General features: G+C 38.9%; 1 protein-coding gene across 3 annotated transcripts in view; it reads right to left on the bottom strand.

The window, feature by feature from the left end:
• The window catches only part of DYNC2H1 (dynein cytoplasmic 2 heavy chain 1), a 499,560-nt gene that overhangs the window by 92,152 nt on the left and 379,597 nt on the right, over window positions 1-27,811 (bottom strand). For all 3 annotated transcript variants that reach the window (XM_033947955.1, XM_033947953.1, XM_033947954.1), the window contains 4 exons: window positions 25,878-25,950; window positions 18,087-18,247; window positions 14,975-15,100; window positions 9,004-9,114 (listed from right to left, as the gene is read on the bottom strand). In XM_033947955.1, the coding sequence (XP_033803846.1) occupies window positions 9,004-9,114; window positions 14,975-15,100; window positions 18,087-18,247; window positions 25,878-25,950 (471 nt within the window). The remainder of the gene's footprint in view (window positions 1-9,003; window positions 9,115-14,974; window positions 15,101-18,086; window positions 18,248-25,877; window positions 25,951-27,811) is intronic.

Raw genomic sequence — 27,811 nt, 5'->3', positions numbered from 1 at the left:
AAAAAGAAATAACAGCTTTAAAAAATCAAATGGTGGACATGGAAAACCGAGGAAAAAGGAAGAACATCAGAATTTTGGGGCTGGCTGAAAATATTGAAGGAGAAGATCCAGTACAATTCCTGGAAAATCTGTTACCTAAACTGCTTCAACTTAATTCAAAATGGCCGTTAGAAATTGAAAGAGCCCACAGAATTCCCACAAGAAAGCCTGTAAACCAGCCTGCTCCAAGACCTTTGATATTCAAGGTGCTACGGTATCAACAAGCTCAAGAAATATTAAAAATGGCAAAAGCAAATAAAAACTTGAATTATAAAGGATCAAAACTGATTTTAGTACCGGATTTTGCGAAATATACTGCTAACATAAGAAAACAATTCCTCACATACAGACAGCAGCTGAAGGAAAAAGGATACATATATGGTCTATATTATCCATCCACTATGAGAATATCCAGTGGAAATAAATCCATATATTTTCAAGACCCGGCAAAACTGAAAGAATTTCTGACACAAAAAGATCCTAAATTTATATAAAAAACAGAACAATTCAGCTGAAGAAAGAAGAAAGAAAAAAGAAGAAAGAAGAATGAAGATGGAAAAAAATGAATATAAAGAAGATTATTAAAAAAAAAAAAAAAAAAAAAAAAAAAAAATTTTTTAGGACATAAGAAATGTTATTAACTGGAAATAGTATATATTGGAATAATGGATGCAATAATATAATAGTATTTAAAAATCAGCATCCACAATTATTAATATCACTAATTATTATTATATTAAAAAAAAAAAAAAAAAAAAAAAAAAAAATATATATAAAAAAAATTTTAATATCAAAATATAAATAAAAAATTATATATAAAATACAAGTTTTAATCAAATTTGATAATACATTCAATTATATACCATATTAAATTATTAAGATTAAGTAATAATGAAATGAGTTACAAAGAAATTATCATTAAATATTGAAAAAAATTTGTAATTGATATATTGAGAATAAGATTTACTAATGAAATATATTAATTTATTACAAAATCAATATTTTAACTATGTATAAAGAAATTATAATTTTATGAAATATATACAAGAAAAGTAGTTGAGTATTTACAGAAATAATTAAAAAAAAATAGATGTCTAATAAATATTTAATTTTATTTTATTTGATTTTTCAGTCATAATAACTTATTATGATAAATAAGAAAATAAGTAAATGAATGATAGATATTTAATAAAATATGAATTTATTATAAAACTTATGTATTGACATAAAATGTATATTTTAATCAATATTCATTCAAACTAATTTAATATGAAGATGATTTATGAAAATGATTGAAATGCATTATTATTAAGATTAATATTATATATTTATATTAAAAATGGATTTACTTAATTTATATGAAGATATATAGATATATATATAGAGAATAAGAGCTACATTTAAAATATGTTTATCTATTAAGAATATTATATTACATGTATGCATATTGAATATAATTTATGATTCAAATATATATAAATTTCAGTAAATTTATAAAATTTTATAGATTAAATGAATATAATTTTTAAGAATATAAGGGTAGAAGTATAAAGAATGTATTGAATTCAAAAATATGTTTTTAAATATTATAATGAATTATTAGTTGCCTGGAGATGGAGTTGTAGGTTTTGCATGACCAATGCGTGTTCCAAATCAGAATAAGATAAAGGGTGGGAAGGGAGGGAAAATAATGGGTGGGATAGGGGATAAATTCATAATGAATGTGCTGGGAACTAATCATGTAAATAATCATAGAATACTTGATAAAAATTGGATAAATATAATTATTAATTAGATGGATCTAAAAATGTATTCACTGAATGTCAATGGTTTAAATCATCCTATTAAGAAGAAGAAATTGTTATCGTTCCTTAAAAATCAAAATGCGGACATTTACTTTATTCAAGAAACTCATCTATCGGAAATTGAATCAAAAAAATTATCTGGAGGTTTTATTTCTAAATGTTTATTTGCACCGGCTTTAAAGAAAAAGGCTGGAGTGGCTGTTTTAATAAATAAAAAATGTAATGCAGATTTTAAATTAATTAATTATGATCCCTTAGGAAGATGGGTACATGTCGAAATGGTTCTGGGAAATACTACCCTGAATTTATTCAATTTATATGCTCCTAATACGAATCAAATGGAGTTTTTTAAACAAATTCAACAGTTGCTTTTACCACTGGCTACATCTAATTTAATAGTAGCAGGGGATTTCAATGCTGTAATGGATCCGATATTGGATAAAAAACCAAGTAAAGTTATAAAATCATTAGGCTTAGATAATTTGATTCTATCTTGTGATTTAGTAGATATATGGCGAATTCTTCATTTTAATGATCAGGAATTTTCTTTTTGTTCTCAGGTCCATAAATCTTTTTCACGAATTGACTATATATTTGTTTCTAATAATATAGCGCAGCGCATCTTAAAAGCAGTAATTGATCCCATTATAATTTCAGATCATGCTGGTGTGTGGATTAATCTTCAAAATTATGATGCTGAAAACTTAGATTTAATTTGGAGATTTAATAATGATTTATTAGCGGATTCAAAATTTCTTGAAGATTTCAAAATAAAAATGCAAGAATTCTTTCAATTTAATGAAACAGATGATATTAATGCTGAAATCTTATGGGATGCTTTTAAAGCAACTATGAGAGGAAATATTATTTCATATTCAACATTTATTAACAAACAAAAAAAAAAACAATTTTTTGAGATAGGAAAGCAAATTAAATTATTAGAAAATAAATTAATTGAGAAATGGGAAAATAATACATTACAAGAATTATTAAAATTAAAAGTTAAATACAATGAAATTTCTTCTCAAATTGTGAGAAAAGACATTTTCAACAAACAAGTACAATTTTATGGAAATTCAAATAAAGCGGGGAAATTATTAGCAAACTTTCTAAAAGCAAAGAAAAGAAAATCTAAGATTATTGCAATTAAAGATATACAAGGAAATACACATACCAACACAAAAGATATTATAACACAATTTCTTGATTTTTATAAAGAATTATATACTTCTAATTCTTATAAAAATAAAGAACAAGACGGTTTAACTTTCTTAAATTCATATATTGGACCAAATATTCCAGATCATATAAAAGGAAGTTTAGAAGAACCTATATCTTTAAAAGAATTAGAAACAGCATTGAAGTCTCTTAGAGTTGGATCCGCTCCAGGTGGAGATGGGTATACTGTTGAATTTTATAAATTTTTCCAAAATATTATATTACCACATCTGTTAAATCTATATCAATATCAATTAAAGAATGAAAAAATTTCTGGTACTATGGCAGAATCGATAATTATAGTCTTACCAAAACCAAACAAAGATCCTACTCTGGTATCAAATTACAGGCCTATTTCATTATTGAATGTGGATAATAAATTAATGGCTAAAGTATTAGCATTAAGATTGGCAAAAGCTCTCCCTTTCATTATTGATGTACATCAAACAGGATTTATTGCTAAAAGACACTCATCAAATAATACTAGATTAGCATTCCACTCATTAAATTTAGCAAAAAATATAAATGATCCAGCATTTTTAATATCTTTAGATGCAGAAAAAGCTTTTGACAGAGTGGAATGGAATTTTATATACCAAGCTTTACAATGGTTTGGTATAGGATCCGGTTTTATTAAAATGATTCAGACATTGTATAGCTCTCCTGGAGCAAGATTATATATTAATAATAATTTATCAAATAGATTTAACTTGCATAGGGGAGTTAGACAAGGATGCCCTCTGTCTCCTTTACTTTTTGATATTGTCCTAGAACCTTTATTAATTGCAATAAACAAAACTAAGGAGATAGAGGGAATATCATTTACCAGTTTTGAATTTAAATTATCTGCATATGCAGATGATATATTATTATATTTAAGAAAACCGGAAACTACTATTCCATGTATATTAAATTTAATAGAAAAATATGGTACTTTTTCTGGATATAAAATTAATTGGAATAAATCTGAAATTCTCCCAATAAATGTTCATTGTACCAAAGGATTATTTGACCCATATTCATTCATTTGGAAAGAGGATGGTATAAAATACTTAGGAATTATGATCAAAAATACAATAGAAGACACAGTCAAAGAGAATGAAAAACTTTTATTAAAAAAAATAACAGAAATGTGTGAGCAATGGAATCCATTACATCTTTCTTGGTGGGGAAGAATTCAAACAATTAAAATGATGATATTGCCTGTGGTTTGTTACCAAATGAGTATGATTCCAATATTTTTTCAGGGGTCATTTTATAAAAAACTTAATAATATTCTTACAAAATTTGTTTGGTGTGGGAAAAGACCAAGAATCGCTTTAGTATCATTACAAAGACCAATTATGGAAGGGGGGGTAAATTTTCCAAATTTTTATAGGTATCATCAAGCCTATATTTTAAGACAAGGTATGTATTGGATCCTCCCAGACCTTTTAGAAAATGTACCAGATTGGCTGTATTTAGAATGGCGGCTCCTGTTCCCTTTATATCCAGAACAATTAATAACTATAACAATGCCTAAAAGATACAAAGACCACAGAATTTTATTTGACACTTGGAAAACATTGAGATATATCAGTAATCTATCACCAGAACCTATTGCTAAATCTCTAAATCAATCAATATGGATAAACTCCAGGATCAGAATTGGCGGATATAAAATCGTATGGAAACAATGGATAAATGCAGGAATAAGAACATTGAATGATATCATATCAGAAGGTTCACTGCTTAGTTTTTCACAATTGCAAAACAAATTTGGTTTAAATAAAACACAATATTTTAAATGGATGCAATTGAAGCAGGCCATTCAGGTAGGGTTCCCTGAATGGAAAAATCTAAATAATCAATATAGCCTACAGGTTCTATGTTTCCAGACGGATTTTTTGGGTCACCAAGCCGCAAAATGGTATAAAATGATATATGGATTTTTAAATAAAAAAAAGAAAACAGGTCTTAGAGATATTTGGAGTATTGAGATTGGTCAGAAAATTTCTGAATCTCAATGGCCAAGATTTTGGTCCTGGAGATTAAGATCTACAAGGTCAGCATCTATGAATCAAACATGGTTGTTTTTATTACATAGAGTGTTCTGGACCCCAACGCGCCTGCAAAAAATAGATAGTACTAGATCTAATAGATGCTGGCATTGTAAATTAGAAATAGGGACGTTAGATCATTTAATCTTTTTCTGTCCCTATGTAAATGCTTTTTGGAATTCAATATGGCCCCAAATTAATAAATTACTAGAAAATCATGTAGGACTCTCATATGACACCATATTATTTGGCACTGCTATGAGAACTATGAGTCCGATCTCAGCAAATAATAATAAGCTATTAATGATACTAACAGGAGTCGCCATACAACAAATTACTCAAAATTGGAAAGATTACACCAAATTAAATTACACATTCTGGTGGAATTCTGTTTGTCATATTTATAAAATGGAAAAAATAATAGCTTTACAACAGGGAAATCTTCTTAATTTTAATAAAATTTGGCAACCATTGACAAATTATTCTAATGATTAAGTTCTTAGCACAAGGATAAATAAAATATACATGAATGGGGTGGGTTTTGAATAATTAATGAAATATATTATATAAAAAAGGGAATGGGATTTATATTATACATATTATTGTATAAGTGATATCATATTATATTTTCAACATGATGTATTATTAATGATAATATTTAAGATATGTAATAATTTATTGTATATTATATTTCTCAAATAATGTAAGAATGAAAAACTTATAAATAAAAATTTAAAAAAAAAAAATAAAAAATAAAAAAAAAAAAAAAAAAAAAAATTAAAAAAAAAAAAAAACAAAAAAGAATGTTCGACTTACGTTGGACTCGTACTTATGAACCGGGATCCTGCCTCTCCCTTCCTGTTCCAACACGCCCCCTCTTCCTCCCTTCCTGTCCCAATATGCCCCTCCTCCTCCCAACTGTGTCCCAACGCAACCCTTATCATCCTTCCCTCCATTCTGCATCCCAAATTCATGCCTCCCTCCCACCCGCGGGTGTTTACCTCTGCTGGCCGGTTGCCTCCTCCCAGCTGCACTTCTCTTCGCAAAGCCATAAGCAGCGGCTGGCCTGGAAGCCTTCCCTCTGATGCCAGAGGGAAGATTTCTGGGTCAGCCACGGGCTTTGCATAGGACCGCAGCCACGACTTTGCAAAGAGAGTGTGGCTGGGAGGAGGCAGCCGGCCAGAGGAGGCAAACACGAATTTGGGATGCAGAATGGAGCGAAGGACAATGAGGGTTATGTTGGGACACAGAATGGAGGGAAGGACAAGGGTCATGTTGGGACATGGAAGGGAGGAAGAGGGTCGCGTTGGGAAAGGAAAGAAGGAAGAGGGGGCACGTTGGCACAGGAAGGAAGAATCAGGGTCACATTGGGATACAGAAGGAAGGAAGGGAGCACAAACTTCGGACAAAGGATGGAAGGAAGGAAGGAGGGAGGGATCATGAACTTGGGACACAATGGAGGGAGGGAATTAGGGGAGCATGAACTTGGGACATAGGATGGAAGAATGGTGGGAGAGATAGAAAGAGATGCTGAGGTGTGCAGGGAATAGAAAGGGAGAATTGTTGGGCATGGGTGTCTGAGAGAGGGAAAGAGACGGTGCACATCGGGAAATGAAGAAAGAGGTGAATTGTTTGGCATGGGGAGGGAGAGAAAAATATTAGACATGGTGGTGGGAGAGGTGTGGGGTACAGATGCATGGGGAAGACAGAGATGAGAGGGAGAAATGTTGGATGTGGTGGTGGGGAGGGAACAGTGGAACAGATGAAGAACAAAAGTAAATGTATACCTCTTATCTTTTCTTTATATTTAAACTACAATACTTTATTTTGAGGACTTTATTTTGAGGACTGTTTCTTTAATGTTTTTATAGACTCTGTACTGTACAGGATCCAAGTTACCTATAAATTCAACTTAAGAACAGTTTAGAAAATAGAACTTGTTCTTAACCCGTGGACTCCCTGTACTTGAAATGTACATTAAGAATATATAGATGATTGTCGTAAGATATTATTTTCATGTGGTATATATTAGTTGTATATGAATTTGGGAGGGGGTGGGGGTTAAATCTTCTTGGTGTATGATACTGAAAAATTTTCAAGTGATGTTGTATTATATTTGGTTGATATTTACTGTACACTTGATGTAAGTTTAAAAATGAATAAAGAAATATAATAATAATGAAATGTACATGATAAAATATTTACCAAACTCACATACAAAACACTCCAGTAGTCCAACACATCCCTACCATTTTTCTCCACCATCATCTTACCAACTCTAAACTCTGTTACTTCTGTCTTCCTTCATTGAACACCTGAAAAAGATTTCTGAGTCCGTATGTTATGTTCTGTCTGGCCCTATTCAAATCCAGACTAAAAGCCCAGCTTTTTGAAGCTACCTTTAAATCTTAACCCTTTAGTCACCTATTTTATATACACATGGGGCCAAATTCAGTAAATGGTGTCAAAATTAGGTGCTGGGTAAAATTGGCATTTTGCACTATTCAGGGATGAGTGCTCTTTATAGAATTGCATGTAGTGCCGATTCCTGCGTCCACCTTTGGGTGCAATGACTTATACCAGCTGAAAACTGGTATAAATCCTGGTGCACAATTTCTGTGCATATCCCCAGTATTCTATAACACTGTGACCAAATTATTAGAATGCCCCTGACCCACTCATGATTGTACCCTCTTTAATAGGATTTGTACACCAAGTGTTATAGAATCACACATAAGCAGATGCAAATGCAACTTCAAATTGGTGTGCAAATAATTTTAGAATCCAACTATTGCTTGTTAATAGTTCATTAACTAATGTGGGGTGTGTGCGGTGCAGTGGTTAGCTACAGCCTCAGCACTCTGAGGTTGTGGGTTCAAATCCCACACTGCTCCTTGTGACTCTGGGCAAGTCACTTAATACCCCATCGTCCCAGGTACATTACATAGAATATAAGCCCACCAGGACAGATAGTAGAAAATGCTTGAGTACCTAAGTGTAAACCACTTAGGCTAAATAATAATAATAACATCTTATATACCACAATACCGTGAAGTTCTATGCGGTTTACAAAGATTAAGCAAAGGTACAAATTGATTGACTTTAAGAGGGGAGGAAGAAAGAGGGTTAATAGGACAGGAAATCCATTTTTGAGGAGAGAGTGATCAATGGAACAAGTTAATCGCTATAGAGGGGAGAGAGAAGAGAGGATCAGTTGTCTAGATACTTTAGGAACAGGTGTGTTTTCAGACGTTTCCTAAATTCCTCATAAGTAATAAATAAATAATGCTATTCCTGCATCTCAGAATTGTCTGTAAATTTGGATGCCCTTTATAGAATCTGGTGAATGTTAATCGACCCCATAATAAATCAAACCCATAGAATCTTAATCGACCCCATAATGAATCAAACCCTATAATTTCTTATTTGTCCTATTTGTCTGTTTTGGACAGATTGTAAACTCTGTTGAACAGGGACTTTCTCTTATATGTTTGTTTACAGTGTTGCATACATCTAGTAGTACCACTGAAATGAGAAATAATAGTATTAGTAATATACTAACATTTAAGGAATTACCCAAGGTACAATTTATTAATTGAACAAACAGGTTAGCAGTGGTGGATACCCTGGGATTAGATGGGGGAGCATCTCGAGTAGAAACCCAGCATGTATCAGCAATAGAAAAGGAAGGGAAAAGTTTGGGCATCAGGAAGGATTAGGGAAGAGGCATCTTTTTTTTTTTTTTTTTTTTTTAATATCTTTATTCGTTTTTACATTATGCATCTTAAAAAATGGTATCAGTAGGATGAGTAGAAGTGGTGGGGGATGATAACTTTTGAAGTCTTACAGGACAGCCAGAAACCTTGCACAGATCCTATTCAAACATTAGATAACTCTCTTACCTCATATGTTATCTTCAAACTTGACTGAAGCAAAATAGGTGTGAATTTTGGATGAACCTCTGCAGTAAGCCACAGGCGAAAATTAACTTTGGTTTGAAGAGTATTCAATTCCTATTAAAACAGAAAGTCTAAATTATATGTTTTGTTTTTATGTATTTAGATTTTCTGCTGGATAAGAAGGGCAGAGATGTTGGGGGAAGGGGGCTTAATGCCAAGAAGGTCAATCAGAGCCATTTCCACATAGTGAAACACCCAGTTATAGAATTACCTTCACAATGCAATACCAGAAAACAATTACTCATAAATCACAAAGTTGTACCATATGTGACACTCTCTAGAAAAAGGTCACTAAAAAAAAGTGGACGCTATAAGTTGAAAATGGCCGATTTTTCATATCAAGTGTTAACAGGAATTAAAAATAAAACAGGGTGTATATTACAATAGAAAATGGTGTTTACTCATTACAATAAGAAGTTAATGGCTCCCAAATTTTATTAAATTTCTTATACCTTCCTTGTTGTATAGCTATTGCTCGTTCCATTTTATATATGTGACATAATGAGTTCTAATGATTGGGGGGAGGGGGAGGTATATTTTACATTTTTCTTTTTTTAAAAAATTCTTTATTCAGTTTTAACTCTTGCAACAAGTGTACAAAATTCAATCAAATAATTCATACAAATCACTTGACATTCTAACAATTATTGTCAAATGCATAAAAAAGACCCCCAACCCATCCCATTCATCAGGAATAAACCCATTAAATCATATAACATACCTCCCCATCCCCACATTAAATATAGTCCTATGTAATAAAAAGGTGTCCAAGGTGTCTAATCATTAGAATATGCAATCAATGGCCCCCAAATTTTTTTGAAACTATTATAATTTCCTTGCTGTATAGCAAGCACTCTCTCCATTTTATAAATATGATAAACTGAATTCCACCAAAAGGTATAATTAAGTTTAGTATAGTCCTTCTAATTTCCAGTAATATGTTGAATGGCAACCCCCGTCAGTATTAACAAAAGTTTATTGTTATTTGCTGAAATTTGACTCTTGAATTTCATGGACGTTCCAAATAAAATAGTATCATAGGATAGGACAACATGATTTTCTAACATAGAATTAACTTCCAAAAGGCATTGACAAAGGGACAGAAAAAAAGTAAATGATCTAGAGTCCCAGCATCTAAATTACAATGCCAGCATCTATTAATAATAAATAATAATAATAACTTTATTTTTGTATACCGCATTACCATGGAAGTTCTATGCGGTTAACAGATGAAGAGACTGTACATTACAGCAAAGTTACACATTAGACCTAGAGCTATCCAACTTTTGTAAACGAACTGGGGTCCAAAAAGCTCTATGTAACAAAAAGAACTAAGTTTGTTTCATAGATGCTGACTTTGTACCTTTTAATCTCCAAGACATTTTTCTTATTGGGGAAATAATAGAGGAATGATGGGAGGGGAGGGTGGTAATTTTATGTATTGTAAGATAAATCAGAAAGTTTGTCAAGTGATGTGTTTAATTGTATTGTTTTATTGTTTGTGCACTTGATGTAAGATTGAAAACGAATAAAGAATTTGAAAAAAAAAAAAAAAAAGCACTTACAGGGGAGAGGCAGGAGGAAAATACTGAGGGCTGCTTGGGGGGGGATGGACCACACATATAGCCTGTGGGCTGCAGGGAGATCAGAGAGATAAGGAACAGAGGGCTAGATTCATGAACCTGCCCGATTGAGCCTGATCTGGACTCGATCCGGGCAGGTCTGATGAATTCCCTTAACTCCAATATACAGATGGGAGCTATCGGAGGAACGCCCCCATTTCCCTGCACGGATCATAGGTCTGCGATCCTGACGCATGTGCAGACCTTCTGTAGATGGTCTGTGCATGCGTCTAGACCCGTCTTTTTTATTTTTTAACTTTACAGCAGCTGCTGATGAAAAGCCGCAAAAGAGGCCGGCTCCGGGGCTACAGGCGCATCGTGCAAAGAGCTGGAGCTAGTTGCCGTGGGCACTGCTGCCATATTGTTTCCGCCCCCAGGCCAAGAAGTAAAAGCACAGTATGCGAAAGATGGTAGGCAGGCAAACTGCCCGACATACCACCCCCACCTATAGCTATTCCGGTACACAGTCCTCGCAAATTAAAGCCGGCTGCTAATGTAAAGCGCATGATCGCTAAAAAAAAAAAAAAACCCACCGGGTCCCATGGAGCTCAAGCGCTAATTAGCCATCTTAAGCTGTTCTTGCCACCCAGACTCTTCTGCTCTCTGCCACCTTCTCTGCTTTAAACTTGTGGGCTCGCACTGCAGGGAAGGCGGCAGAGATCCAGGGCTCTGAGCAGACATGGGGGAGAAAGCAGGGCAGGAAAAAAATCTCCGTGGGCAGAGTGCAGGGCGGCAGTGGAAGATCAGGGCAGAGAGTGCAGGGCAGCAGTGGAAGATCAGGGCTGAGTGCAGGGCAGCAATGGAGCAGGAGAGATGTGTGTGACTGGTCCATAACAGTCGCTTCTATTCTTGATCGACCAGCCCAGTCGGATGTGAAATTTTGTGTTGTGAATCGTGTCTCTGTCTACTTTGCATGTGTTTCACCTCATTTTCATGCACGGATTCACAGCGGATCGCAGGAAAGGTTAGTGAATAGTGCAGGAGGGAAATCTGGTTGCAAAGAAGTCGCAAACCGATCGGTACATGATAGGTTTGCTTTGTGAATCTAGCCCAGAGAGTCTGCAGCAGGAAGCTTGGGGAAGCTGCACATAATAGCAGCTCTATCATTAAGAGCTCCAGGACAGTTACTATGAGCTCTAGGAAAGCAGAGAGCTTAAGGCAGCTGAAGGTGAGGAAATGGTTTGTAGTTAGAGTGAGGGTTTCTATGCCAGCTTTGGAGTTTGTATGTGTGTGGAAGGAGTGCATATTTTTGAAATATCTCCTATAAATGTTGGATTTCATGAAATTTAATTGGCAGATAGTGAAATGACTGCTTTATGTAACTTGATGTTGAATGAGAGCAACAGTGCCAAGAAATAGGCAATTGGAGATGCATAGCTCCCATAAGATTGACAATCACTTTAAGAAAACTGGCACAGTTTATAATTTTTTTCTAGATGTTATACAGTTTGTCTGGGTTTTGGAAAGCCCCGCTGTGTCTGGAGGGCCTCCGAGCATGCGCAGGTGATGTCACACATATCCATGTATGCTCGGAGGCCCTCCAGGTCCAGCAGGAAAGACGAGACGAGGCAGTGTGGGGGCAGGGCTAACAGATTAGGGTGTGGTGTGGTGGCGTAGAACTGGGTGGAGCTGGGGGCAGAACGGGGCGGGGCCATGCATCCGGGATTTTTTAGCTTCAAATATGGTAACCCTATTACTGAGAAATTTCATTATTTCTGAGTCAAAGATACTTAGATATTCAGATAAAGCTAAGGTTGCTAAGATATTGTGTGAATGTATGTGTTGAAACTCTGTGAGTTGATTTCATATCAAAAGCATTTTTTTGTATGTTGTATGGATTTTGATTAATTATAAATGCATATATGATTAATTTTATTTGTATAGATCAGGGGTGCCCACACTTTTTGGGCTTGCGAGCTACTTTTACAATGACCAAGTCAAAATGATCTACCAACAATAAAATTTAAAAAAACACAAAGCACAGTGTACGCAGAGAAAATGTTAATTATCATTTATATTCTGGGTTTTTTTTCAAAGAGATCAAAGCAGATGACTTCATGCAATGTCACTTCAGTAACAACCATACAAAAATAGACAAATATACCCACTCCCTTTTTACTAAAAGCCCCCTCAAGCCCTCCCTTCCTATTTCAGAAAATCTAACCTAATACTTCAAAATGCATTAATTAATTCATACATATTGTGAGGTAAATAAAATAATACCCATCCAGATCCCCACTTAACAAATCTCTTATTATGATAAAATGTTATTAATCATTACAAAAATCTGCTAATGGTCTCCAAATCTTCAGAAATTTACCAAAGTAACCTTAATTTACCTTGTTTAAACAACATCTGATAACAATTGTTGAACATAACCTATTTAGTTTTCTTTCACCCTCAATTTTTATTTAAGTTGCAACAAATACAAATATTTAACCCCCTCTTTTACTAAGGCATGCTAAACGCTAATGCGTCCATAGACTATAATGGGCACATTAGCGTTTAGTGTGCGCTATTTAGCATGCACTAAATCGGCTAGCACGCCTTAGTAAATGGACCCCTAAATGTTTAACATCTGTTCTAGTGTGAATTGAAGGGGAAACCTATTGAAACATCTGAGTGATTATAACTTCTCATACATTTAATTGTAATAATTAAATTGTAATGTAATAGCATCACAACACAACTAGTGGATTCTACACAAGGGTCCATAAGTAGATTGGAAAAAGTTACGTTTGAACTTCTGTAACTTTTTTATTTTTTGACATAAAAAGGATGGCGTTCGGACTGTTGTATTCAAATTGTTATCTCTAACAGAGGGGTTCTTTTACTAAGGCTCGCTAGCCATTTTAGCATTGTGGTATAAATGATTATCTGGATATTTGAATAAAAAAAACCCAAAAATGGTCTTAGAGACATTTGGAGCATTGAGATTAAGCAGCAAATTTCTGCATCTCAATGGCCACGAATTTGGTCTTGGAGAATGAGATGTACAGTGTCTGCATCTATGAGGCAAACTTGGTTCTTTTTGTTGCATAGAGCTTTTTGGACCCCAGTTCGTTTACAAAAGTTAGATAGCTCTAAGTCTAATAAATGCTGGCACTGTAATCTGGAAGCGGGGACACTGGATCATTTACTTTATTTTTTTTTTTAAATCTTTATTCCTTTTTATTTCTTTCAACAAGTGTACAGTATTATTACAATTAATTTACATAACACACTTGGCATTCTTAAATAATATTATTATACATGTTTTTATTCCCCCCCACCTCCCACCCTTTTCCATATCAATAAAATATTCCTTCCAAATTTATATATAATTATACATCCCTTTTTGATAATACAATTAATCTGACATGAAATCTGTCCCTCCCCCCATCCTTCTTCCTCAAACATTTACTTTATTAATGTCCCTGTATTAGAATTTTTTGGAATTCAATTTGGACTCAAGTAAATTGTCTATTAGAAAACCATGTTGCATTATCCTATGATACTATTCTGTTTGGTATGTCTATGAGGAAAAAAAGTCAAATATCAGCACCTAATAACAAACTTTTATTAATCATGACAGAGGTTGCCATTCAGCATATTACCAATAACTGGAAAATTATACTAATCTTAATTATACATTTTGGTGGGATTCGTTATGCCATATTTTTAAGATGGAAAGAGCAATTGCTTTGGAGAAAGGGAATTATAATAATTTTTTAAAGATCTGGGGGCCATTGGAAAGATATTGTAATGAGTAAACATCACTTTCCTTAGATAGATATATGTACACATAAGGGGTGGGGGGTTGTTTTGGAAATTTTACTAAGTTATGTGTTTATAATCTCTTTATCTATTTTTTTTAATTCTTTATTCATTTTAAAACTGACAAACAAGTGATTAATATTAAAACATTACATTACTAATAAAATATACATCACTTGACATTCTTATACATATAATCCATTAAAGTAAAAATTATAACCCTTTCCCCCAATTTATAATCTATTTATGATATGATTGATTACAATAATTGAAGAAGGATGGGCGGGTTGGGATATAATTTTTATGTTTTTATGAATATATGTGAAAGAATTTCAAGTGTTATAGTGTAGATATTAATGACATATTCCTGTACACTTGTTGTAAGATTTTAAAATGAATAAAGAATATTTAAAAAAGGACCCTAGAATTAAATTAAATTTAACCCTAATTTTAAAAATTTTATTTCTGTTGACTTTAGTTACTGTTTCCCAGAGATGGTCACGTATGAATTAGTATGCATAGAATTATATTCTTACCTTTTCCAGGGTAGGAAGCCATGCAATGACAAGATGCAAGTTCTTTAAACAAAGCCAGTCTCCATTGGATGCACACTCCCTTAGAGTCTGAATGGCTAAATCAGCTTGCCCTTGGCCCATTGCTATCTGAAAGAAGAATCATTTGTGTTCAAAGTTTTCTATTCTTTATCTTAAAGGTTCTATTACAGCCAAAACAAATTCACTGTATAGCTGTAATCTAATGATTAGTGCAGTGGGCTTTGACCCTGACATACTGGGTTCAACTCCCACTGCAGCTCTTTGTGATGCTGGGCAAGTCACTTAGCCCTCCATTGCACCAAGTACAAAAACTTAGATTGTGAGCCCAATAGGGACAGATACCTGTATATAATGTGTACAACACTATAGAAAATGAGGATAGTGCTAGGCAGGCTTTTACAGTCTGTATACCGCAAATGACGAGATGGTTCTTAAATAGGTCCAAAGGAGATACTCCCACAGGTTTAGGGAAGTTCAGAACCCGAAGATTAAGTCTTCTATTAAAATTTTAAATTTTTTCCATATTCTGGACAGAATCATATTATCCTTAATTATAGTTGGTACATTACTCTTAAGTTCTGCAATTTCCTTTTTTGTTAGGTCAATGTCTAAAACATATTCTTGTTTTAAACTTTCCAGCGACTGGGAGAAGAGATCGGCTTTACTCACAATTAGGGATTTTTCCTGGGCAGATTTTATTAGCGTCCCATCTAGCATCCAAATGGCCCTCCAGATAGTATCCAGAGTCACCCCCTCAGGGCTAGGAAGATCTAACGAGGATCCTTTGATTCTTTGCTTGGTGTTTGATACATCGGGTCTTGCTCCACTGCCTAAGGTTTCCTTTCCTGCAGTTAGCACTGTCGGGAAACCACCAGCTCCACCTCGAATTAACGCTGGACACAGTGGAGGTATGCCTCCCAGAGGAGATAGCGGTAATGCCTTCACACTCCCCTTACATTTTGTTTGGGGCATGTTCAAAAAACAGCAGACAAAGTTACTGCAGCATCTCTCCTCGGTAAACAAAACGCCATCAGAGATTCAGTCCGCCATCTTGCCCTGCTACTGTCAGCCTCCTCACAAGTCTCTTTCATTTGAAAGGAAACTCCTGAACGAGAGGGCATAGGACGAAGTTAAGAGGTGATAAGCTCAGGAGTAATCTAAGGAAATACTTTTTTTACAGTAAGGTTGGTAGATGCATGGACTAGTCTCTCGGCAGAGGTGATAAAGACAAAGACTGTGACTGAATTCAAGAAAGCGTGGAACAGATATGTGAGATTTCTTAGGGAGAGGAGGAGATAGTGGATGCTGTGGATGGGCAGATTGGATGGGCTATTTGGCCTTTATCTGCCATCATGTTTCTAGGATTTTCAGAACAGAACTATTTGTTTAGCACGTTTGCTTTTTCCTCATTACTCTCCACATAGTGGTTCATAGCTTCTTTCAGTTTTGCAATTCCATTTTTTGTCTTCCTCTTTTCACTAATATACCTAATATAATATTTGTCTCCCTGTTTGCATTTCTAGCCAATTGTTCTTCCGCTTGTGCTTTCACCAGACATATCTCTCTCTTTGCTTCTTTCAGCTTCAACCAGTATTCTTGTCTGTACTCCTCTTGAGGTTTATTTTGGGTTGTTTTTTTTTTTAATATTTCATGAATGCTCTTTTGTCTTTCTTTTCTCCACCACTAGTTTGGAGAATAATATCAGTTCAGATGGCTTATTTTGCTTTGAGAATGTTGTGTCAGTTGAAGGTGGTACTTACAGGATGGGATTTTCAGGAAGTATTACAAAGCATGGTGTTATCAAAACTGGATTATTTCAATGCGCTGTATTTGGGTATTGCATCAATTTGAGTATGAGATTTACAGGTTACACAAAACTCTGCTGCTCATATGTTGATGGATGCATCACGGTTTGATCACATATCACCCATATTAAAAAAAAACTTAGGGCTCCTTTTACTAAGCTGCGTTAGGGCATTAACGCACGGAATAGCGCCTGTTACAATGCCGCGTGGGCTAGACGCTAACGTCAGCTTTGAGATGGCATTCGTTCTAGCCACGTAGCACAGGGTTAGTGTGCGCTAAAAACGCTAGCGCACCTTAGTAAAAGGAGCCCTTAATTGGCTCCCAGTACAATTACTTGTACAGTATAAGATCTTGAAATTGGTTCATCAGAGGATATACTCGTATAGCAAACTACCTGGTTATTTTAATGACATTTTGCAAATATATAAGCCAGGACGTAAACTGAGATCTGAGAGCTGTATGTTGTTAGAAGTAGGAAAAAGGAGAAAGATACATTATGCTCATACAGCAAAATCTTTTTCAGTAGCCAGGCTAGTTTTGTGGAACAGCTTGCCTGGGATTTTACATTTTTGTGAAAACATGTTGGGGTTTAGGAAGCTCTTAAAAACCTACTTTTTTGTCCAGACATTTAACTGAAATGAAGGGTTTTCTGTATTTAGGATGATTTCAGTATGATCATTGGTTTCTTTTATCAATGTATCTGTTTATCTTAAATGTGTGAGGTATGTTTTAATGATTGTGGATGGTTTTTTATTGTAAGCCACCTAGGTTTTAGGCAGATAATAAGTATTTTAAATAAATAAAATAAGTTCACATGCCACATAAAAATTCAGGGCTCAATATTCAGCAGGTGAGGCTCCTGCTCAATAAAATAGGTTGAAAGCAGATAATTAGTGGCACTTATCTGCAGAGTGCCACTGAATATATGCTCCAACCATTGCAGCACTCTGGCTGGTGCCGGGCTGGACCCGGAAGTTATCCAAGCTCTACCGATATTCAGGATCAGTCCCAGATAACTATCTGGACAAGAAGAACCATAAAAAGTAGTCCTAACCTAGCTGGATAGTTATCCATTCTCAGAAGCCACCTAAGTCTGGATAAATATTCAATGTCAGTACCTGAATTAGGCTTAGCAAAGAATACTAGGGACCAAAAAAAACATTATAAAAATGCTGGTTGCCATGGGCTGAATACTGATCAAAGAAATTTCATATTGTACACTCTCCACCCATGTGTTCTAACATTTTAGAATGAAAATTACGGTACGAGTTATATATTAAATCCTTACCTCATGATAGCATTCTCTGCCAATTTCTATACTGGCAAGTTCTTGGAGCTCTTGGGAAGGATCCGCACCAGGAGAAATTATAATTAAGATGGGCTCAATTTCCAGTGTATCTTTGTAAAGACGTTTCAGATTCAAAGGTGGAGGAGACAACTCTTTCATTTCTGAATGAAACAACATATTAATCTCTCTTTGATTTTTAAGAACAAGAAAACTAAGCAAACGGCTTTCTACATTGTATATAATGGTAAACAGATGTAGATAACTACTACTTTATTTTATATAACACCCAAGTTCATAAAGAACATAAATCACAGGAACCACTGAGGGCAATTTTTGATAGAACATACAAATTGGACTTTGGACGTTTCCGCAAGGACGTCCAAAAGTCGGGTAAGGAAAACAAGAATTTTCAAAACCACAAGACACTTATCTTTCCCCCCCCCCTGAAAATATCTCATCTAGATCAGTGTTTTTCAGCCTTTTTACACCTATGGACCAGCAGAAATAAAAGAATTATTCTGTGGACTGGCATCAGTCCATGAACCGGTGGTTGAAGAACACTGGGCTAAGTCGTGGGCCAGACTCCGCCCATCTCTACCCAATCTCCACCCTAGATCCCGCCCCTATAATAGTACTAATTGCACCTTGCACTTCCAGTGCCTCATCTGGAAGCCTTCCCTCTGACGTTGCAACATCAGAGAGAAGACTTCTGGTTCAGGCACAGGATGCCCGTAGGAGCCGCTGCCTGTGGCTTTGTGCTCTGAGTCATTTAGGAAGAGGGAGCTGGCTCGAAGATAACGCCACATCGATCGCACCATGGACCGGCGATTGAAGAACACTGTTTTGGGCCTGATGCACGTGGACCGGTGGTTGAAGAATACTGATCTAGATGTTCTGGTCCTTAGGATAGCTATCTTTTTTTGGCCATTTTTGAAAATCAAAAATCCAAATGCAAAACAAGCATTTTAATTAACCGACCACATACACATGCCTACAGAGCAGTGGGGCACCTTAGGGGGTACTACTGTGAGCTTCCCATAAAGGGTGATAGGCACACATTTCACCATAACCCCCTTATCGTGTGTGGTCAGCCCTCCACAGCTCTCCCAAAACCTACTATACCCATCTTTCTACCACCTCAATAGCCCTTATGGCTGCTTGTATCACCTATATGGCAGTACAGTAGGTTCTAGTAGCCATACATTTTCTACCATAAATGTAGCGGGTAGGGTGGGATGGAAAAATTATGTTCTTACCTGTTAATTTTCTTTCCTTTAGAAGCAGCAGATGAATCCAGAGACAAGTGGGATAGCTCACATCGTCCAGCAGGTGGAGATAGAGAAACTGATTAACAGGTGGTCTTATAGACTGGTATTCCTCCTGTCCATTCAGTTATGCTCCTTGCCCAAGCATCCCAAGATAAGAGAATAAGCAATCAAAAACTTCTTTCCAGTATCGAATTGCAACAAGTAAACTAAAGAACAGAACTACCAACCATAACCCAACTGAGCAACGCCACACAAAACACAGACAGATCGTTCCCAGAAAGGGTGGGGCTCTGGATTCATCTGCTGCTTCTAAAGGAAAGAAAATTAACAGGTAAGAACATAATTTTTCCTTCCTTAGCATAGCAGCAGATGAATCCAGAGACAAGTGGGATGTAGCAAAGCAAAACTCAAACCGGGTGGGAAGCTAACGCCGCCTCCGCAATCACCGAAGCGCCAAAACTAGCCTCCGCATGGGCCGCCACATCCAATCGGTAATGTTTGGAAAAGGTGTTCCCAGACGACCAAGTAGCCGCATGGCAAATCTCCTCCAAAGAAAGACCTCTGGACTCCGCCCAAGACGTAGCCAACGCTCGAGTCGAATGAGCACGAAGCTGCTCCGGTAACTGCTTCCCCGCTAGCAAATAAGCCGAAGCAATCGTCTCCTTGACCCAACGAGCAATGGAAGCCTTAGACGCAGCCATACCCTTGTTCTTGCCCGCAAACAACACGAACAGATGATCCAACCGACGAAAGTCGTTAGTCACCCCCAAATAATGCAGCACAATCCGGCGTACATCCAGGAGGCGCAACGAAGAGAAGCGTTCCCCCCAATCCTCCCGTCGAAACGCCGGGAGGAATAAACACTGGTTCACATGAAAGGAAGAAACCACCTTAGGCAGAAAGGACGGCACCGTCCGAACAGACACCCCAGCATCCGAAATGCGCAAAAACAGATCCCTGCAGGACAGTGCCTGTAACTCCGACACCCGCCTGGCCGAAGCTATAGCCACCAAAAACACCGTTTTTAACGTGACAACCTTCAGAGTAGCCGCAGACAAAGGCTCAAAAGGTGCCGCTCGCAATCCCCCAAGGACCAGTTTAAGACTCCACGCGGGACAGGTACGTTTGACAGGAGGCCGGATACGATGAACCCCTTTGAGGAAACGAACCACGTCGGGTTGCGACGTGAGCGTAGAATGAGAGACCCGGCCCCTGTAACAAGCAATGGCCGCCACCTGAACCTTCAGGGAATTATAGGCCAATCCTTTCGCTACGCCCTCCTGCAGAAAGGACAGAATAGCCGACAGAGACGCCTGGAAGGGAGAAATACCCTGCCCCCCACACCAAGACTCAAAAACTCTCCAGACCCTAGCATAGGAGGCAGAGGTAGAAATCTTTTTAGCCTGAAGGAGAGTGGAAATAACCTGCTCCGAATAGCCCCGACGTCTCAGCCGTGACCGTTCAAGAGCCAGGCCGTAAGACCAAAGTGGGACGGATCCTCCATGGCGATGGGACCCTGAGTCAGTAAGTCCGGAGTCACCGGGAATGTCAGCCGATCGCCCGCTGACAACAGTATCAAGTCCGCGTACCACGGCCGATGCGGCCAATCTGGAGCCACCAGGATCACTCTGCCCTGAAAAAGAGAGATACGGTGCAACACCCGACCTATCATCGGCCAAGGAAGAAATACATAAAGAAGGCAACCCGGAGGCCACGGGAGGGCTAACGCGTCCACCCCCTCCGACTCCTGTTCCTTGTGTCTGCTGAAGAACCGAGGAAGCTTCGCATTGCGGGACGAGGCCATTAGATCCATTTCCGGAAGACTCCACCGTAGGACCAGCAGATTGAACGCCCGAGCGGACAGCTCCCACTCGCCTGGATCGAGAAGATTTCTGCTGAGAAAGTCCGCCTGAACGTTTTCGTGACCCGCAATGTGTGCCGCCGAGAGAAGAGGAACATGCGCCTCCGCCCATCGAAACAGAACCATTGCCTCTTCGGCCAACTGAGGACTCCGGGTACCCCCCTGGCAATTGATATACGCCACCGCCGTGACACTATCCGAAAAGACCCTGGTCGGACGGTCCTGAATCATGGAGTGAAACGCCAGAAGCGCAAGCCTGATCGCCCTTAACTCCAGCATATTGATCGACCACTGGGCCTCCTCCGAGGACCAAACACCCTGCGCCGAAGCCTGCAGGCACTGAGCTCCCCAGCCCAGAAGACTGGCATCCATCGTAATCACGACCCAATCCGGCATCGCCAGCGGTATGCTCCGGAATAGATTGGACTCGCTGAGCCACCACCGCATGCTGCGGGCCGCCCGAGGACTCCACTGGAGATGCCGATCGTAGTCCTGAGACACCGGGGACCACTGGGAAAGGAGAGACTTCTGCAACGGCCTCATGTGGAACCGAGCCCAGGGGACCACCTCCAGAGCCGCCACCATCGATCCCAGAACCTGTACATAATCCCAAACCCGAGGTCTGGGCGACTTGAGAAGCAGACGAACCTGAGACTGCAACTTCTCTCCCCGGTCCCGGGGCAGAAACACCTTCCTCAGACAAGTGTCGAACCGCACTCCCAGATGCTCCAATGACTGGGACGGGGACAGAGAGCTTTTGGGAAAGTTGATTATCCACCCCAAAGACTGGAGGAGAGAGATCACTCTCTGAGTCACCACCAAACTCTCCCGCCTGGAAGAGGCGCGAATCAACTAGTCGTCCAAGTAAGGGTGCGCACGAATTCCCTCTTTGCGCAAAAAAGCTGCCACTACCACCATCACCTTCGAAAAGGTGCGGGGAGCCGTAGCAAGACCAAAGGGCATCGCCCGAAATTGATAATGCCGGCCCAGGATCGCAAACCGAAGAAACCGCTGATGCGGAGGCCAGATCGGAATATGGAGGTACGCCTCCTTGAGATCGAGGGACGTGAGAAACTCCCCTGGTTTTACCGCCGCAATGACCGAGCGAACTGTCTCCATTCGGAAATGGCGAACCCTGAGAAATTTGTTGACCCTTTTGAGATCCAGCACAGGCCTGAATGACCCCCCTTTTTTGGGCACAATGAAGTAAATGGAATACCTGCCGAGACCCACCTCGTCCGTGGGCACCGGCACCACCGCCCCCAGATCCAGAAGAACCTGAAGAGTCAGGCGGACCGATTCCCCCTTGGCTGCTCCATTGCACGGGGACACCAAGAAAGAATCGGCGACGGGAGAGACGAACTCTAACTTGTAACCGTCTTGAATAATGTCCAAAACCCACCGATCTGACGTGATCTTGGCCCACTCTGCCAGAAAGGCAGACAGCCGCCCCCCTAAAGGAATGGCGGAGGGAGCCGAGACCCCGTCATTGGGGAGTGCGATTTGCTGGAGCACGGGCTGGCTGACCTGCCGGGGGCTTCGCTGCACGAAAGGAACTCTTTTGAGGAAATCTAGGTCTCACAGCAGAGAACGAACCGTAAGCGGGCTGGAAGGAAGGCTTACCAGGCCTATATCTCTTAACATCCCGGAAGCGCGGTCTCGCAACCGAGGTCTTCAGAGGGGGTCTAGACCTATCCTCTGGCAAGCGTTGCGTTTTGGTATCACCAAAATCCTTCACCAACTTATCCAAGTCTTCCCCAAACAACAACCATCCTTTAAAAGGGAGTTTCACGAGACAAAGCTTGGACGCCGCATCCGCCGCCCAATTATGAAGCCACAAATACCTGCGAGAAACCACAGAAAGAGCCATTTGCTTGGCAGAAGCACGAATAATATCATACAAGGCATCTGCCAAATACGCCAGACCAGATTCCAGATCAGCCATCTCCGCGGGAACAGAACCCCCGGACTCCATCATGTTATCCGCCATGAGTTGCGACCATTGCAAACAAGCACGCACAGCATATGAACTGCAAACCGCCGCTTGCAAGGTGACTGTTGCTACCTCAAAGGACATTTTAAGCGACGATTCAATCTTCCTATCCTGAACATCCTTCAGTGCAGCACCCCCCTCCACCGGCAGGGTAGTCTTTTTGGTGACCGCGGCTACCAACGCGTCCACTCTAGGCAACTTAAACTTTTCTAGTTCCGCAGGAGCAATAGGATACAACTGTCGCATGGCTTTCGACACCCGCAGACTTGCCTCCGGCGTGTCCCATTGCGTCGTGATAAGCTCCTGCATAGCCTCATGCACCGGAAAGGATATAGCCGGCTTGCGAGTTCCTGCCATAAGGGGGTTCGCGGACCCTGACACTGGCGGATCCTCCTGCGAGATGTTCAAACCTTGTAAAGCTTTAGAAATTAACAAGAAAGTTCTTCCCTGTGAAACAGACGGAGCGCGGAAGGATCATCCCCGTCCCTACCCGACAGCTCCTCCGCGTCTAAATCCGGGACCTCACCGTCCTCCAACTCCTCAGGAAGGGTCAGAGATACGGGGGAGACGGGGATAGCCTCCCCCTCGTCCGCCGTTGCAAGCCTGCGCCGCTTGGCCGCCTGAGCCTGCACCGGAGGAGCGACCTTAGTAAAGGAAGCAGGCCCCGCCGAATCAGGAATAATAGGAGAAGCAGACAGAGTAGGCAACAAAGGCAGCCCCAAATTCACTGCCTGAGCAGGTTGAGAGCTCTGTAACACAAAAGCCCTGTGCAACATCATAATAAACTCTGGCGAAAATGAGCCGAGCCCACCTTCTGCCGGTCCAGCCTTGCCTGTCCCGTGGGGCAAAAACGCGGCCTCCCCCAGCGCACCCGATGCATCGGGAGCCGCCGCACTCGCTTCAGGCGTCCGCGTGGTTGGCAACATGGCTGACGCGACTGCGCGGGAAGAGGAGCTCGAGCGCGCCTCTTCAGCGCTGGAAAACTCCCCCTCACCCAGCTGCGAAAACAAATCCTCTGCCTGCGCGTCTACACATCCTGCAGAGCACAGACCCGACGGTGTCCTGCGCTTCCCACAGCGCGAACACTGTTTCTGCAGCCATGGGGACTTTTTTTTTTTTTTAAACGAAGAATTCCGCCAAAAACCACCGACGCAGAACTCCCGAACTAACCCCTCGAAACGGCCCAAATCGCACGCCAAACTCAAATTCCAACTCACCTAACACAAGCACACATTCAACCGAAGAAAGGTTATAGCTGGCAGTTACAGGCTGAACGCTGACCCGGAGGCACAGCACAGCACAGAAAGGCTCTGACCCTGTTTTGTTTTTGTTTTTTTAAACTGGAAAGAAGAAAGAACACAGAGCCAAATGAAACCCCTCAATCCAATGGAGGGGAGGGTGGAGAAGGGACCTGGGGGGGCCCAGGTGTAGCTCCCAAAGCTGGCACCGCTCAGCCAGACACCCCTTTCTTAACTGAAGAGAACTAGTCTCAACAGAAGAATATAAAAGTCCCAGAAATGTATTCCTGCACAGCCAGAATCCAGGAGCTAGAGTGAGAGCTCCAAACTTCTGCTGGGAGATAGAGCAAACTGAATGGACTGGAGGAATACCAGTCTATAAGACCACCTGTTAATCAGTTTCTCTATCTCCACCTGCTGGTCGATGTGAGCTATCCCACTTGTCTCTGGATTCATCTGCTGCTATGCTAAGGAAATGGGCCTTAATCCCTATGGTTCACTAGACTGCCCTAATTCTAATTCTATTCGTGCCCTTACTGAGGTAGTGTTTTCATCATTGGTCTTAGCAAATAGCATGTGCAATAAATATTTTTGTTAATTTTCAACAGGCTCTGCATACAGTGCTGTAAAAGTGCTCTGTAGTGCTGCAAAGAAAGGTACTTATCTTTGTGCCCGACGGCTGCCCAACTGTTTCACTTCTAGTTTCGTCAGGGGCTATGCCTCCTTAGTTACAAGTTAAGGATGCCTTTAACTGACCCTTTTTATAATCATATTATCTCATTCCCTGGAACTTATCTGGACAAGGAACACTGTTAAGTAGAAATTAAGTAAGTACCGTTCCCCAACCTTTTGTTTCCTTACCCATCCTTTTTATTTATTTTTGAATTATATTTAATCCATTTCCCACCCCCCTCCTCTTCATCAGTGTTTTTACATCATAATTTTTAATGTCCTGTTTGTTGGAAATTTTTTATTTTTTCTATTTTTAATTTTGTAAATCACATTGGATTTGGATGCTGCAATTATATCAAATATTTTAAATAAACTTGAAACCAACATTTTTAGTTACCAAACCTTCTCTTTGAGCTGAAACCACTATTATTCATAGCACTGCACTCAGCCTCTTATCGCGTAAGATGTTTTTAGCGCCAGCCAGCATATTGAATGCTCTGTGCTGCTCCAACGGTTATCGAGTTCCTATGAACGTCAGCAGCGCAGAGCATTCAGTGTGCTGGCTGATGCTAAAAATATCTTGCGCAGTTCTGTAAAAGGGGGGGGGGAGGAGGGAGGGGTAAATAAATAAATAATACAAAGTTATTTTGCACAATGTATGTAGGATGTGAATAAAAACTAGAAATCTACCAGAAATGTAACAGAAGAAAAAATAATTATGAATTACATGCAAAAGATGCTGATTAAAAATAGGTTTACCAAGAGCTTTACAGGCAAAAAGGGCCATTGCACTTTGAAGTCTGTCTGGTCTGACTGCTTGAATCACAAGGACCTAGAGATTAAAAAAAACTGAATTAAAATAAGCAAATATAAAATCAAACTGGTAATAATAAAATTGTACCATGAGATAATTGTCAAGTTGTCTGCATTGGGAAAAAAAAAACATGCATACTTTTTTGGTCAGGCTTTAAATTTAATTTCAAAGCAAAAGTACATGCATACCATATCATATTATATCAGACTCTTCTAACTAAGGGTTGCATTGCAGGTACTATGGCAGAATCTTTAACGATAGTTTTGCCAAAGCCAAATAAAGATCCTACTTTGGTTTCAAATTACAGGCCTATCTCGCTAATCAATGTAGATGGAAAACTTTTAGCTAAGACCTTAGCTTTGCGTTTAGCTAAGGCTCTCCCTTTTATTATTGATATGCACCAAACTGGATTCGTTGCTAAGAGACATTCATCTAATAACACCAGATTGTCTTTTCACATGTTAAATTTAACAAAAGTCATGAAAGATCCGGCTTTTTTGTGTCTTTAGATGCAGAGAAAGCCTTTGATCGGGTGGAATGGACCTTCATGTATCAAGCTATGGAATGGTTTGGTATAGGTTCAGGATTTAAACAAATGATTCAAACATTGTATAGATCCCCTGCTGCTAGACTGTATATAAATAATAATTTCTCAGAGCGTTTTAATCTACAGAGGGGGGTTAGACAAGGCTGTCCCCTATCTCCTCTGCTTTTTGATATTGTATTAGAACCCTTGTTATTAGCTATTCAACAAGTGAAGGAGATACAGAGTATTCCTTATTCAGATTGGGAATACAAGGTCTCTGCACATGCAGATGATATACTGCTTCCTTTGAGAAATCCAGGTTATAAGATAATTTCAGGTTATAAGATAAATTGGAGCAAACCAGAAGTTCTTCCACTTAATGTGCACTGTACAAATGAATTATTTGATTCATTTTCTTTTGTATGGAAGGAAGATGGACTAATATATTTAGGAATCTGGATAAAAAATACACTGGAAGACACAATGAAAGAAAATGAAAATTTTTTATTAAAGAAGGTAACAGAAATGTGCGAGCAATGGAATCCTTTACATCTTTCTTGGTGGGGGAGAGTTCAAACTATTAAAATGATGATATTGCCTGTGGTTTGCTATCAAATGGGTATGATACCAGTTTTCTTTAAGGGGTCCTTTTTATACAAAGTTAAACAGTATTCTTACAAAATTTGTTTGGCTAGGTAAAACTCCTCGAATCGCTTTAGTATCTTTACAAAAACCAATTACAGAGGGTGGGGTAAATTTTCCCAATTTTTATAGGTATCATCAAGCCTATATTTTGCGCCAAGATATGTATTGGGTCCTCCCAGAGCCCATTGATAATATCCCAGATTGGTTATGGCTGGAATGGTGACTCGTTTCCTCTGTATTTATGTCATGTTCTCAGTACCAAAATGCCTAGACTGTATAAAGAACACAAAATTTTAATGGATACATGGAAAACCTTACGATATGTCAGTAATTTAACACCTGTTCCAATACATAAATCAACAAATCAGACTATATGGTTGAACTCCAAGATTCAAATTGGCAGGTTTAAGGTCATCTGGAAGCATTGGATGATTGCAGGGATACATATTTTGGAAGATGTTATTTATAATGGTAAATTGCTTGATTTTTCACAGTTGCAACATAAATATGGTCTTAATAAATCACAAAGCTTTAGATGGTTGCAATTAAGCAGGCCATTCAGGCGGGGTTCCCTGAATGGACAAATCTTAACAATCAATATAGTTTGGAGTTCTTATGCTTTTAGGTGGACTTCCTGGGACACCAGGCCGCACAGTGGTACAAATTAATAAATGGATTAGTAAAAAAGAAACCAAAAAACTGGTCTTA

The sequence above is a fragment of the Geotrypetes seraphini genome, chromosome 6, assembly GCF_902459505.1.
Source record: "Geotrypetes seraphini chromosome 6, aGeoSer1.1, whole genome shotgun sequence".
NCBI classification, from domain to species: Eukaryota; Metazoa; Chordata; class Amphibia; order Gymnophiona; family Dermophiidae; genus Geotrypetes; species Geotrypetes seraphini.
The sequence above is the reverse complement of the archived record's forward strand: the minus strand, read 5'-3'. Positions and strand labels throughout refer to the sequence as shown.